This window comes from Bombus bifarius, unplaced genomic scaffold (assembly GCF_011952205.1).
Source record: "Bombus bifarius isolate JDL3187 unplaced genomic scaffold, Bbif_JDL3187 scf7180000010271, whole genome shotgun sequence".
In the NCBI taxonomy this organism is placed as follows: Eukaryota; Metazoa; Arthropoda; class Insecta; order Hymenoptera; family Apidae; genus Bombus; species Bombus bifarius.
Genome location: NW_022885586.1, coordinates 2,081,608 through 2,096,145, shown reverse-complemented (window position 1 = coordinate 2,096,145; position 14,538 = coordinate 2,081,608). Strand labels below are relative to the sequence as shown.

General features: G+C 40.4%; 1 protein-coding gene across 4 annotated transcripts in view; it reads left to right on the top strand.

Annotated features, from left to right (window-relative positions):
• LOC117216555 (neo-calmodulin-like) overlaps positions 1 to 14,538 on the top strand; it is an 84,195-nt gene that overhangs the window by 9,900 nt on the left and 59,757 nt on the right. For 2 of the 4 annotated variants that reach the window (XM_033463329.1, XM_033463332.1), the window contains exon 2: positions 13,839 to 13,865. The exons of the other annotated variants lie outside the window; for them this stretch is intronic. In XM_033463329.1, coding sequence (XP_033319220.1) covers positions 13,839 to 13,865 — 27 coding nt within the window. The remainder of the gene's footprint in view (positions 1 to 13,838; positions 13,866 to 14,538) is intronic. 4 annotated transcript variants of the gene reach the window in all.

The following is a 14,538-nucleotide window of genomic DNA, read 5'->3' as shown; positions in this document are numbered from 1 at the left end:
TTTGAATATTTCCTTATGAAGATTTATTAATTACTTAGACCTAGAAATTTACGAATCGGATAATTGGTCGGTGCCGAATAATAACTTTTCGTTCATTTTAATTCATCGAGTCGAGCTTTGATATTCTGAAAGCGCTGCTTTAATTAGCCACCGTACTAAATTTACCTGGACGAGCGTTTGGCCTTTGCAATCTCCATTTTCCGCGCTAACGATTTACAGAAAATGGCTAAAGCAACGCAATTCGCGTGTACACCGTTCGTTAAGCTTTGCAAATTTAGTAATACATATGAATTATAAAGTTTCTCCAAAAATACAAATTCGTTGTATATTTTGTTCAGTGATAGACAGAAGAATGGAGTGGAAGATTTAAACACTGCGGTTTGCGAGCGTGTATCGGGCATACACATCGCGACATGAAAAACATCTTGTCGCGCCAAGTCCATCTGCATTAGCGTAATTAGAGTAACAAATCTCGGAGACAAACTGAATTACGTGTTTCTTTTGGGATTTATCGACTGGAGCAGAAAAACATCGTCTTCGCGTAGTTTTAGATAGATTTCACTGAAATATGTTTACGAAGAATATTTTATTTTATATTTATATTTTATTATATTTAAAATAATATTATACTTCCACTATTGCTGTAAAGAACTTGGAGCAGTTCGGATATAGCATATAAGCTTTATACTTTGGTACAAAAATGTTGGAAGAATATTTTCTTTATTTCTATACAAAACTTGAATTAGTTTGCCCATAAAAACTTTTATGGGGTTCCATTTTTCTTGCGAATAAAAATACGAAAGGATGAGAGTAAAAACAGATGAAAAAAGAAGGAATATTGCTTATCGTTGCGTCTGATGATTTCAGAATTTTTACACAGCAAAACTGTACAGAATTGTACGCATAAGATTCTTGATCCATAATCTTCCAATATGTCGTGCAATTTTGCATCAAATTTCCTTACTATACTTTCCTCCCCGACTGCCATCGATTAGCGTAGGATGGATTCACCCGGTTAGAAGATTTATAGATCAATTCCTGCGAAGATCCTTTGGGGAGTAGCGTGTTCACTCTCTCAATTCGCTAGCTGACCAGAGCCGAGAATTTCAGGGCTCCCAAACTGATAGTAGCAGTTAGTTACCAAGTATGTGCCCCTAATTAATCGATGTGTACCGTGAGGCTAGGGTGTTCATTAAATATGAACGTTTGTTGTCTCGACCTGTTCATGGGTAGAAACATCACAATAGCAGGTTTGTATACTAGCCAGGAGCCCTTGATACATGGTATGTTAATGGTTGTATGGGATCGATATCGTTGGACGCATACGACGTGTCTCCCGGGGATACGAGAGGCGAATAGATAACTCGGAGGACCAGCGAAAGAAAAAGTCAAAGGAAGAACTTGGCCTACGGCTATCGCTCTTTCACGTTGCAAAGAGCCGCGTTCATCCTGTATCTTGTGAATATTTTAAAGTTGACTGTTCATTGACACATTGGCTGTTTGTTATATATCTTCAAACAAAATACAATTCTAATTATGATACGTCATTCTCTTAAATTTTTGGGCGCAATTCTGCTCGTCATTATTCTCTATTATGGAATAAAACTTTGTTTTTGAAAACTGTGTTTAGTAAATTTGACCAACTATCGGATTCTTAATTCCATATTCTCTTATCACGCTTACAAATAATTTTTACCATCTTTACTGCGTGTTCTGAATTGTTGTATCATACGAACCACATATTTCTGTTCCTTTAAAATCAATAATTTGATTCCAAAATCCTGAAGCATTCCTCGATGAAACTTTCTTAACTTACGAGATTCGTGGCTACCCGATCAACACTGAAAGGGTGTGCAGAGCGCGGAAGTGGTAATACAGGCGCAATCGTCTTTTGAAATTACTCTCGCTTCATTCGATATCCTGACCGGATATCAATTTTTCCAACGATCGAGTTTAATTTCCGCCTTTCTATTCACTGGATTTATAGGAACTTGGAGGTGACCAGAAGCTGCATCACAACAGCCTCCGTCATTTCGCATTTAAATTACCGCGTGTTTTAATACCGGTCGCCTCTGTTGTACGCGTTTCGAAGCGTATTTGCATGCAACGTCGATATACACAAGCGAAAGGTGCAGTGTTATCGCGGCACGTGTGGCTTCGACCAGCAAAGGTTCCAGATTAATATTCATTGGACGGTTTATTAAGAAAGAAATTGCTCTCGCGCACGGCTACACGTAAATTCAAAAATTATTCATACGATACTCGCGCTACGCTTTTCGTTCGTTTGAAGAAGCGAGATTCACGAGGCGGGTCAATGTTTCACAACTATAGGCGCGAGGAACAATTAAGCTTGTCACGTTCTCGCGTGGATACTAACCGTTTACCATTGTCAAGGTGTCAAGGCTTTCCTCCACTCATTTTTGAAACATTTCTCGCTTCTTTTTGAGCAAACCTTTATCTGTCTTTTAATTATGCACGCGTGCAAAGGAACGGCCTGTTCCTCGAGGATTTGTGGCGTTTACTGCAAGTTGCACACAGACTTACGGAAATGTGTCAAGAAGATTTTATAGTAAACGTAGGACGTGTCTCTTGCAAGATGATGGGTGCATGTGGGCTGAAATTGAAGCGAGGCCAGAGAGATTTTATAGCTCAAAGTAAGTCGAATATCAGGTATAACACAATTCCATTGAGAGCTTCGTAAAAAGATTGGACGTTCAGCCTAACCTATACAGACACATTATTTAACACAGTGATACAACAAAGAAGTAAATAAAAACGTTATGCAACTGGGTATCGAGAGAATTAAAGAGAATTTCATCGCTGTTGCAATTCTACTGCAATAATCAACAGCCGCGGCGGTTCGCTGCGGTCAGGAACAAGGTGAAACAGGTCATCTCTTAATTAATCTCGTAATTAACCTTCGTTGATGACATGGATATATTTGCGTGTCTACAAAAATGGGCGGAACTCTAGCACTCGTGTATGAGTGCGTTGTACGTGGGAGAAAGATGAAGTTACCGCATGGAGCAAGCTTATGGGCTGCTAGTCTGGATATCTCAACGGAGAGAGCTTTGCGTGACTGCAGCGTTGGGCGAAAGATATTTCGAATAAGAAATAAAAAGATAACGAATAAAAAGATATCTGTTGTACGTTAATAACTCGTGAATAATTCGTCGTCGACGTTGTACGGGCCTGTTATTCTGTGCTCCTACATTCTGCACTCTTTTATTGCACTGGGTTGTTGGTATCGCTTTGTTGGCTTTCCACGTTACGTTTGGAGGCACCTGTGCACTAGTGACAGTTCTCGTCCAATTGGCCGACATGGTCACGAGCTATTAAATATTTTATTCGCCGTTCTATTTCGTTTAAATTTTCTCTCTAGAAGCTCGCTTGTGTACGCTCGATTCTGTTGTCATCGCGACTCTTGTCTGACGGTGTATAATTACATCGTACGTTTTAATGTATTTTCAAGTTTCCGCCAGTGGCTATCATTTCCTTACCGTATTCTTTCTTCCATTATGGCACCTCCCAAAAAGTTGTTATGCAAAGGCTACGTAACTTCTATCGTAAGTTCGGTTAACCGCTCTTCCTGTGGAATTTCATAGCACTCGGGTTCAATATTCCTGGTCCGCTGTTCTCGCCCACGGCAAGCAGACACGCTCCTCGATTACGGAAAACCGGCAACCACTGACGCCTTCGCCTGACATTAACAAGAATCTGCTGAATAAAAGCAGCGATACCGTCAATTCAAAATTGAAAATAATCGAAGATGATTTCATGATTATTCCGTCAAACATCGTGGTCCTAAACAACACTGCAGAATATTAACGCTAGGGAGAATAAGCTCGAGTCGAATACGAAGAACCTGGAAGAAAGTATCATGGATGAAATCGCGCAGAGGATTTGAAGATCGCGCAACCTGATCTTCTTCGATCTAGAAGAAAACACCTCGCAGTCGGACATGTCCCTTGTTAGAAATATTTTGGACCCCATTTTGCTCGGTTCCTACGACCCCGACGTTACCGTTAAACGTTTTGGCAGAAGTAGCTTCGATGGCAAAACCAAACCAGTTTGCGTTACGTTCAAATTGCTCTCGATCCTGAAGAACAAAAATAAATGTCAGAATCTCGCAAGATGAAACAACGTGGTTAAACAACGTGTCTTGCAACAATCGAAGATCTGTGCTACATAGTATGAACGATAATTCAAAGACGAGTAGTACATATATTCGTACTGTACGTAGTATTGGTTACGCATAATTAAAAAATTAGCGTACCACCAGAACGTTGAGAGATCCTCGCGCTAATTGTAATTCTCGCGTCGTCCGATTGCTCGTTCTCGCCAATCATGCGACGTTATTGTTCTTGTTGAGACATAGCTGCAAGTTGGTATTTCATATGCGGAACCTGGTCTGATCGGATTCAGCGTTTACCGTCGCCATAGATTCAAGCTTTCAAGTAGTTCTTCGAGAGGCGGTAGTTCTGAGTGGCGTGTTACTGAGGTTGTTAACCTATATTCCGGTGACCATGAGTTTATACCGGGTGACTTCAACCTACCCTGTATTAAGTGGGCTGTAGTCAGATTCCACTTTTGAAAGCTGATTGCAATCAGAGAAGAATGCAGCATGATCGTTGGAATATTTGGTTGGCAACCTGAGCCTCTGCGGCTTAATCCAGACGGACCACGTATTCAACTTTTTTGGTTCTTGCAATGTCAAATATTGTATATATATACAAAATTTGTTTTATTCGTTATTTTTTTGTCTGTATAAAATTATTCGTGAATAACGATTAAATTCCAGCAGTGTCTATTTCACACATGAATGCGAATGTCTGCGTCGCACTGATAGATGTATCGATGCGTGTAATCCTGAGTTTGGCAATATCGGCAACATCAGTTACATCAAAGGCGAGCTGAACATGCTTGAGAAACAGTTCCCTTCGAACTTTGGCACTTCCTTCCTGTTAGCGTTCCTTTCGAACAGTTTGATTTCGATCGGTATCGCTAATCGGCAGATTACGCTTACTACAGTACAACGAATGAACGAATAACGAATAAAGGATTAAGAAATTGCAAGCGAATTATGAATGAACGAGTAACGAATGAAATGCGATCGCTTATACGTTATTCGTATAAATAACTTGACTAATGTCCAATTCTGCGTGACTATATGTCCCTCGTGTATGCGGCCTAAAGTGCATCCCACCTGTTGCTAGGCCTATATCGCGCGATCTCTCACATTTTCAGCGTCCTACTCGAATCTTTGGCATTCCGCTGCTAACTGGCGCCGTGCTTTATTTCCGCCCACAGGGGATCGAATTATCCAGGTAAATGACCGTCCTTTTCCTCTGAATTCGCCGGTCAGGATCTCGTTTTATCGATGGGATGCTCGCTATACGAGGAAAAATTAATTTCGCGCCACGACACCTACTCCTACGGAACCACCGTGATTAATGACGCCACCTGTCTCGTTGGCTGTCTCCGCTAAAAAATGAAGCCAACCAGTGAATTTTTTCCCTATTCATTCTACCACTGCTTCAAATAATGGAGGATTCGAAACGAGAAATTCTTCAATGATACTTTATCTTTCATTGATGCGACAAGTAGCGGGATACCTGCTGATCTTCGATCAAACGATAATCGAGCATAAGTTATTTGAAAAGTGATCGATCGATCAGAAATCAGCGAAAGATATGAACAGGCTGCGAACTAATGAAAACTCAGGGAATCCTGCATACGAGTGAAAAAGCATAATCGAAGCAAAGATTCGTTTTAACCGTTGAATATTTCAAACAGTATTCTACTTTGGATATTTTACACCCTTTTGTATAGCATATATATTTTTCTACGATTATTTGGATTTCTCTAATTGTCTGACACTTATGAATAAAAATATACGTGGATAGAATTGAGACAATAATAGGAACAACAGGTACAAGTAGAATCGTACAGTCGCAGTCAGACGAAGCAGGAGCGTCAACCAAATCTTCAGACACAAACTTCTTTAACAGAGAGTTTGTTCCAACAGATATGGACGATAAAAATGAAACACGAAATAATATTTTATGGACTGTACCAATGGATTTGAGGATTTTCGTGCAAAATAATATAATCGCGCTGCGAGTATTGTTGATATTTTACTGCGAGTGTTATTCCGGTTATCGTTCGCTACCAGATTTTCAAGAAAACGAAAGCGGAACGTTTATGTTGTCAGAGCTTGTGCCAGTTTTACCGCTGGAGTGGTTATAAATTGATAGACTTAGAATTGTCGAGCTTCTTTAAATATACACGGAAGCTCTTTGGCGAAGTTAAACGTAATATTTGTTCTCTGCTTTACTTCCCGCGAGCAACCAGCAAGATCCTCCAGTTTGCCCACGCGATACCGCGACGTACTATTCTCGAAAAGAAAAATAAGAGTGGAACGGAAATTACGTTCGTTCGAAACATTGCAAATTCCTCGGTAAATCTCGAAAAAGTTCCTATCTAGCGGCGATAATAAACGTCAGCCGACGGATTCGAAAGCTTTAAACGATGTTGCGAGCTAGTCGTGCATCGCTTTGTCGCGTATTTTTCAAACGAAAATTCACTGCTCGGATGTTTAAGAAACGGCGCGAAACGAACAGCGTAATTGCTGGAAATTACGTTGGAACACTCTCGGAAGTTCGCTCGCCGTGCAAGCACTCGAAAGGGCCACGAGGATTGGAAAAGATCATTAAGCGCATTAATTGCGCGGTCATTAGTCAAACGACGATGCTTCAATAGCGACTACGAATCGCGAAATGAAGCCAATTTCTCTCAAACAGCATACTTGGACAGTTTTATGTCGGCCGAAATGTTCCTGGGTGCAAATTGCCGAATTTTAGCGAAGTTTATTCATGACGTGGTACTCGTAAAAATATTTCACACGTATTTTTTCCTACGTGCCGACATTCATATTGAAACGACGCCCAAGGGATGGTTGGAAACATGTTTCACGGAATATTTCGCAAACCATTAGGTCTAGCAAAATACTTCAAATATAAAAGTTGCTTGCTTTCAAACAATTTCGTGAACATTCATAGATTCAACGATAAACGGCACAATTTGATAACCAACAATCTCATATAAGAATAACCTGACACATACCGTTTCTCGGAATTTCTTGACGTTCATTTTTTATCTAACTTTGTTTCCCTATTTTCATAAGAAATTTTATCAAAACCAATGAGCGATCCTGTATCCCCGGCTCCTTTATCCCAAGTTTGAAAGTCTCGAAGCAAAGGCTACGTAGCTCAATCTCATTTGCCGTCGTATTTGTAATGAAGTTTCAGCGAGTTATCAAGCTACCATAGCAAGAAACCCAGGGCATCGAGCGGTTGCTAGGGGAACCAGTCACACGTGTCGGCGACTGACGGAAGCTGAGTAACTTGACACGCGTACAGACATTTGTTTCCTTTCCCTTGAAAAGTTTGCCACGGTGAAAGTCATCAAGGAGATTATTAACTTTTGTTCGTTCCTTTAATAAACCCTTGAAACTCTCGAAGGAGTTTTAACGAATCGCAAACTCGATCTGGCAGGGAAAAAAAGAACGTAATTAGTGCATTTTTATCTAACACGAAGGATATTCTACGAAAGTTTCATTAGAAAGTACTAACAATCGACGATCAGCATTTGAAAAGTCTGTCTTGATGTTTTCATACGAAAATGCCTAAATGCATGCACGATACAACGAACGCGTTAATAACGCGAAACGTACGAAACTTCGATGAGAACATCCCCTAAACGCTGAATCGCTGAATTAAACACAGCTTTCATCGATCTAGACATTCGTGGCTTCTATTTTCAACGCAATTCCCATCAGTTTTAAACAACTTCCGCTTAAACGTAATACAGAATGTTTCGTAACAATCGAAATATACATACATACTTCGATGCTTGAAGCTACAACTCAGATGGATTTGGGGATTAAAGCGAACGAGACAATTTGTGGCAAACGATAATGGTTGAGCGGTGAATAGATATTTCAAGGTGACGTGGATTAGCATCTTATTTGAAAAGGGAAGATGATATCTTCTCTACAGTTATAGGAGAATTATATGAAGGTTTCTCGAATCTCAATTTTCATTGTTGATCTTCTGGTGATCGAATCTTTTTAACTCGTGCGAAAAATTACTTTTCTCTACTAGTGATTAGTATTTTCGTAGGAAGTTTTACAAAGACCTTGTAAAGAATCGTGTCTTGAATATTATGTTTAAATAATGCCAGAGCCTGTGAAATAATAGGGGCTGCTGCTATGAGAAACAGCGTAACGATAGAACAAGTAGAAGGACAGCAACGATATTAACGACGGACTTCTCTGGCCGTTTATCGAGTAGAGGCTAGATAAATATCTAACTGCACAACGTTATGTGCGGCCGGTGACACTGACAAAGTGGCTGTTCCACTTTTCAGTGGACTAAGGGCGTAGTTGCAAGTACAGAGAGACGCCATCGCGACAAGACAGAGAACCGAACGGAAGGACGACACAAAGACTTGGGAATTATTACGCGATATCACGATTACGAGATTCGTTGGGTCGCGCTGTGTTCGAAAACACATAATATTTTCTCATCACTTTGTATCGCTTAGTTCTTGTTTCTTTAAGCTTACGAGAAATTCTTAATTATTGGGTTGACAACTAAGTGATTTCGTCATTAGGTGGTATCGACACCTAGTTGTCAACCCAATAGAACGTTATCTCAAACGCTATCTTCTTGGAAACGAAATTTACAGAAGGAAATAATAGAAACAATTCTTATGTGTGTACGACGTATATGAAATAAACTTTCAAAATCAGTTCTATCGGAAACGGAGCGCCCTATGAAAAAATTCCATTCTACATCTTCGATTTCTTCATTGACGTACACGATCACTTCCTTTTGCGATCAGGCAACCATTTAAAAACACCAGCATGCGTAGGTCGCACCGATAAGAAGTTACACAATCCCGTTTTATAAGACCTACGCAACATCCTATCGAACGAGGTGTCGGAGAATAGTGGATAAATAATTGCGGTCACGTGAGTCGATGAAAGTTGCCGGGATTTTGATGTACGAGCTCTCGCGGGCTGGTCACGGAAAGCAATCTAGCCGGAATAAGCTTTCTCTCACCGCTTTGGAGAAACAGAACGGAACACTCGAGGAAATATCAATCGCGTTGCCGACAGAAAGGGTCGAGCTTCTCACCACTTACGTGGATCTACTCCAGAGCGAGAGTTTGCAGAGGTCGGACGAAGCTTTTTCCAAGCGAAATAGGGAGGCGGGCATTTAAAAGAAATTTCCTAGTATCTTCATGTTCCGACGATTCAGAATGCAGACAAATTATGTGGAATTATTGACGAAATTCTCGTCCCATGGCGATGACAATTAAGAAGTACGAGCGTTGGAGAATATACCGGACAAATGATGTTGTATTATACCTTGTATCGATCCTTGACAGGAAATTGAAACTTTGCCGGATAAGTTACCGCCTCGCCGAGGTACAGGAGACTCTGCAATTCTGTATCGGTCGTCGAGCACTTTGTAATAGACAGCCGCTTTATGGTTGACTTTACCACTTGCCAGGCGTAATTGCTAATCGCGCGGTCCATTCACATTTTAAAACAGTAGACTATAAATATTCTTTTTCTTCTACGATTATTATTCACAGTTTCGCACGCAAGGTCGTGTATCAATTATCGAATATTGTTCCTGAACACGAGGAATTCTATTTGAAATATTGCTTGGCCCTCTGGAGACGTCGTATTTCTTCGCTCGATAGGATAAAATTCCTTTTCGTATGCATCTAGGTAAACGTAGAAGGATCTTTATGGTAAATGCATACGGCAAAGTAGAAGTACACTCTGATTCAAAAATCTTAGAAAATCTTTCATCTTCGATCTTTCGATAGCGGTCAATCGAAGAAGAATTCAGAATGAATAATTTAGAGAGTAATCATTATTTTCTAGTATTTCTGTAGTGCGATATAAAATGCATGTTCTTAACGTTGTGCAGGAAATAAGTATTAATAATTATGTTACGTATGACGACCTTTAAGATGTGAAATTTATTACGCTATATTTACACGTTTTATTTATACCGTGAAAAAGGTTAATAAAACCCCAGCATTTGATGTAGATAATGAAACGTTAATGGATTAGCGCCTACTTCTTTTGTTGCATAAAATATCAAGTTAAATGATATTTTGATCGATTTGGTAAATTGAAAATTACGAAAAAGTGTCAACGCTAGAAACATTATTCCTTCCAATTTATCTTACAATTTACTACTATTATTTCTATCTTTTTGCAGCAAATGAATTCGTAGAAGTGCAGCACTGCTCAAAGTTATTAGGATAGCTGATATTCAGGACAAATTGACTATTTTTCATTGTCAAACGTTAGTCATGTTCATGTATAATGAAATTAAAAAATTTCGAAAAAATTCAACTACTTGATCGGTTATGTCTCTAAGAGACTCGTTATTAAACCTGTCGTGAAAGTTCTGCGCGAGAATGTACATACCTAGCGATGCACGGAGTAGAGTGTCGAAATTCTTTGAAGATTCTCGGGGAAAAAGAGGAACGAGGGAACGTGAAAGCGGAAAAACGCGAAGACACGGGCATGGGAAATTTTGTCTGAGAAGGTTCCAAAGCCTGGAGAGAGCTGGAACTCGCACGCGACCCTTGACATTACCTGCCCTACATAAATGACCCAGATCCCCATGACTCCGTTCTTGCAATTTCTACTGGACAATAGTGTGATCCAATAACGACCATAGAACGCCATAGTCGATGATGATTGCTTGATTCGCGCCATCTACTAACGAACTGATGCTAATAATTCCATGAGAAGGAATCCCAAAGTCGAGAGCAACTCTCTAGGGTCTCCCTTAACGCAATTTATTTGGGAGAATTTCTCGGAAGAATTTCGTTTGCGCGAACAAGGGAGCCGGTTGATGGTGAGAATTTACTTCTTGACCGAGCCACTTGCTTGTAATTCTCTTTCGTCGATCGAAACGTCGAATACAAAGGGAATACGTGAAATTGCGCGTCTTCCTTTAAATCTCGCTAGAAGGTCTCGTTCGAATTACGTCAAACAACCTGAAGCTGCTTTGTTTATTTCGACTATTAATATATTTATAATCGAAATATTTTTTCAAGTTTCTACCCTTGTTCTCGTTAGTCTAGTTGTTTATCGTCGAGTCTCTTGCATTCGAGAAACTCGACTAATTCGAACGAACTGCTTTAATTAAGCTTAACTGCTTTAATTCGAAAGCAACTTGAAGTTAAGAAACTCGAGTTCACGTAATCGAAACATATACCGAAGCAAACTATCTTGTAGCTTTTATATACTCTTTCAAATTAGTTTCATGCTTTATGTATAATTGTGTCTCGTTACAATGCTGCTTCAAAGTGTTTTGTATAACCCATACGATATACATATACGCAAAAAGTGCTCGAACACTACTTTGCTGAAACAATGTAACTCGACTAATCCGAACGAGGCTTAAGGTAGGATTTACCAGGGAGGAAACGTCGAAAGCTCGATAAACAAAAACAAGCTCGTGGCTGGGATTCATTTTCATTCTCCCGCGATCGCGTTCTCTTCCCTCAATCTCCCCATCTCCCCGGAGTAAACTAGCACACCAGAAAGCTCGCCGGAAGGTAATAACGCGGAACTCGTTTCGCAATAAATTCACCGCCGATTCGAAACACGTATCCCGTGCACGACAAGTCCGGCAAACTAAGACATTTCGTGTTTTCCACCTTCCATGGTCGCAGATAGATTCCTTTTGATAGCCGAAGTCTTTTATTTTACACTTCGTTCTTAGGCAAAGGGGGTTCGGGTTTCTTTCGTTCTTCCGTTTTCACGGGTACAACGTTGATGTGAGAAAACTCAGTATTTCCTTGACAAGAGCGCAAAACGTGGTAGAAATGCGAAAGGAGCGCGTTAAGGGTCGCTTTTCTTTGCTCGTCTCGCGAAATTTTCTCGTCCTATTGCCCCGTTGAACGAGATTTCGCGCTCTGCCGACTGGCGTCACACGGAAATTTCATGGTCGTACGGGTATCGTGTATCTTGCCTCGGTTTTCCATTGAAACGACATCAGCCGGTTTCCATGGTGATTCCCGGATATGAAGCGGCTCGTAAAATCAATGGAACGAAGTCAAGCGACCGGTAGTCGGCTGGAAGTAATTACGGTATCAGGAACAACGAAATCAGTTGATTTGCACGGACTAAACTTTTTTCTAGGCCGGTCTCGATGACGGTCTCCTTTACGCGGATATTTATCGAGTGTGTCCCGTTCGATGTGTTTCAAAAAGTTGTTTCGTTAGCGGGGAAATAGGGTCGCTTTTTGAACCAACTTCATTTTTTTTTTTTTTGTTTTTCACCTCTTTTTTTTATACCCCTTATTGTATAGCTATTGGACCAGTCGATTCGTTCACGAGCTCTGGGGCAAATAAAAGCGCGATTTTACATTTTAATCTCGACGACCGCCAGAGGGTTGGGGCTAATACGTCCGCTTTGAAAGTAAATTGGCTTTCCTGTTGATCGCTGGATTCATTGGTAATCGCGCGCAAACCTGAATAATGATGGGTCGAAGAGAAAATTCAAGTGAAGTTAATCAAGATACCGGAAAAATTTCTCTTTTCAGCGAGACGAGACGAGACGAGTAGCAGTGAAATATGAACACTTTTATCAGCGCCTCTTTTCGCTCCATGTTTCGCTTATTTTCCACGCCTCTCTGCTTCCAAAGATTTTTTTTTTTGTTTTTATTAACAGGACTACCAGATAAATGCGTATTCGAGAGATTTGAACGCAGCAAAGAACTAGACGACTCTGTCAACCACGTCGGCCACGCTGTTGAAAATCCTATCGGGATTAAACGGCGACCATATTTTCCCTTGCATTTATGGTGATTCACGCGACCCCGTCAGCTGGCTGCATTTGTATGCATGCAGTCTCATATAATAGACAATGCAGCATCACATGTACAAGCCAATCTCGAATAGAACACGCGTGCGCACTACTATTTCGTACTATTTCGACATACCAACACTAACTACGCGGGCCAAGGCTCGCGGTTTATCCAATTACCGCGAATCCAGGCAAAATGTGGAGTAGTCGAAAGTTCGGAAGATCGCGTCGCGTTTCCTTCGCGTTACTTTGCGAGCTTGTCAGCCAAATTTTGCAGGAAAGACAGAATCTTAAGGACGCCACGCGATTTTCCAAACAGAGGCCGATGTCTCGACGAATTTACATGACTCACGAAAGTATGTCGATACTTGTAAATTGGTCTTTCGAGAACTCGAACTTAATTATGCTCTTTCTCACGATTATGCGTTTCAACTTCTAAAAACATTATCCACTCAATTTCGTAGTTAACTGAGTCATAACTTTTCTGTCTGCCGAGATACGTTTTCATAATCTGAAAAAAATATATTGGACCATAAACTGTACTCGATATACCAATTATCAATTATAATGGTGCAATAATCGTGAAATTTCGAAATGTACATATTTCGTATAATGTACATATATTGACAAAAGATTTTTCCAACAATTGGAATATTCTCGTGAGCTAGCGTATGTAAATTTGTTCGAGAAACGACGACGTTCAGAATTTCTTAGAGATTTTACACATACAAACTGAAAACTGGAAAAGAATAGAAGCTGGGTCATTCTGCATGCGCCGCGCGCAGACGATCGACATCCTTCCACTTGTTTGTCTTTTCTCACGGTCTTTTCCTGTTTCTAACACGCATTCATACATACCATTCTCTTTTATGATTCTATCTCTACCTGTCTGTATAATATTCTTTCTTGTGTTTCTATTGCACAGGCGCATCGCGGGCCGGCTGTCGTGCAGGTACAAATTTCCACGCAAAAATTCCAAATTCTCTGCACAAAGACACCTTAGGCGTCTATAGTTTATCTTATTGTTAGTCTCTTTCAGCTAGAATGCGTCCCTTCGGGGGATCAGTAGCACTTACTTAGTTACGTAGACGTCGCAAGACGTTCATCCCTGTCTCGCTGTTAGTAGAGAGCGAAACAAAGCTTCTTAGCATTATCAATTATCTATTTATCAACTAAACATTATCGAGATATCCTATTAGCAAGACTGTTTACAGATAGATCGCTTTCATTCGACACCTATTGCGATAGCTGAAACACTGAATGCGTAGTGTTTTTGCGTTACGTTTTATTCGGATCTTTTCAAATTGTATTCAAATTTAACACGCGAAAGAAGAGTAAAAAAGAAAAAAAAACGGTAGGGTGATTGGAGATTTTGTTCATTGCAAATCGGCAATTTCGTATCGACGAGTTACTCCGACTCGCCGATGTGTCTCTCGAATTAGAAAGATTACGTTTCGTTGATCCCGCGTACAGCATGAAAAATTCGATGATGCATGAACATTTTTCACCTAGTCCGCATGTCTCGTTTGTGTTCGATGCGTTTTACTATCGTTAGTACCACGAAACGCCACTTTAGTGCGATGCAAGAACAAGTTCGAGAAAGTTCGAGCAGAATTTTTTTAACC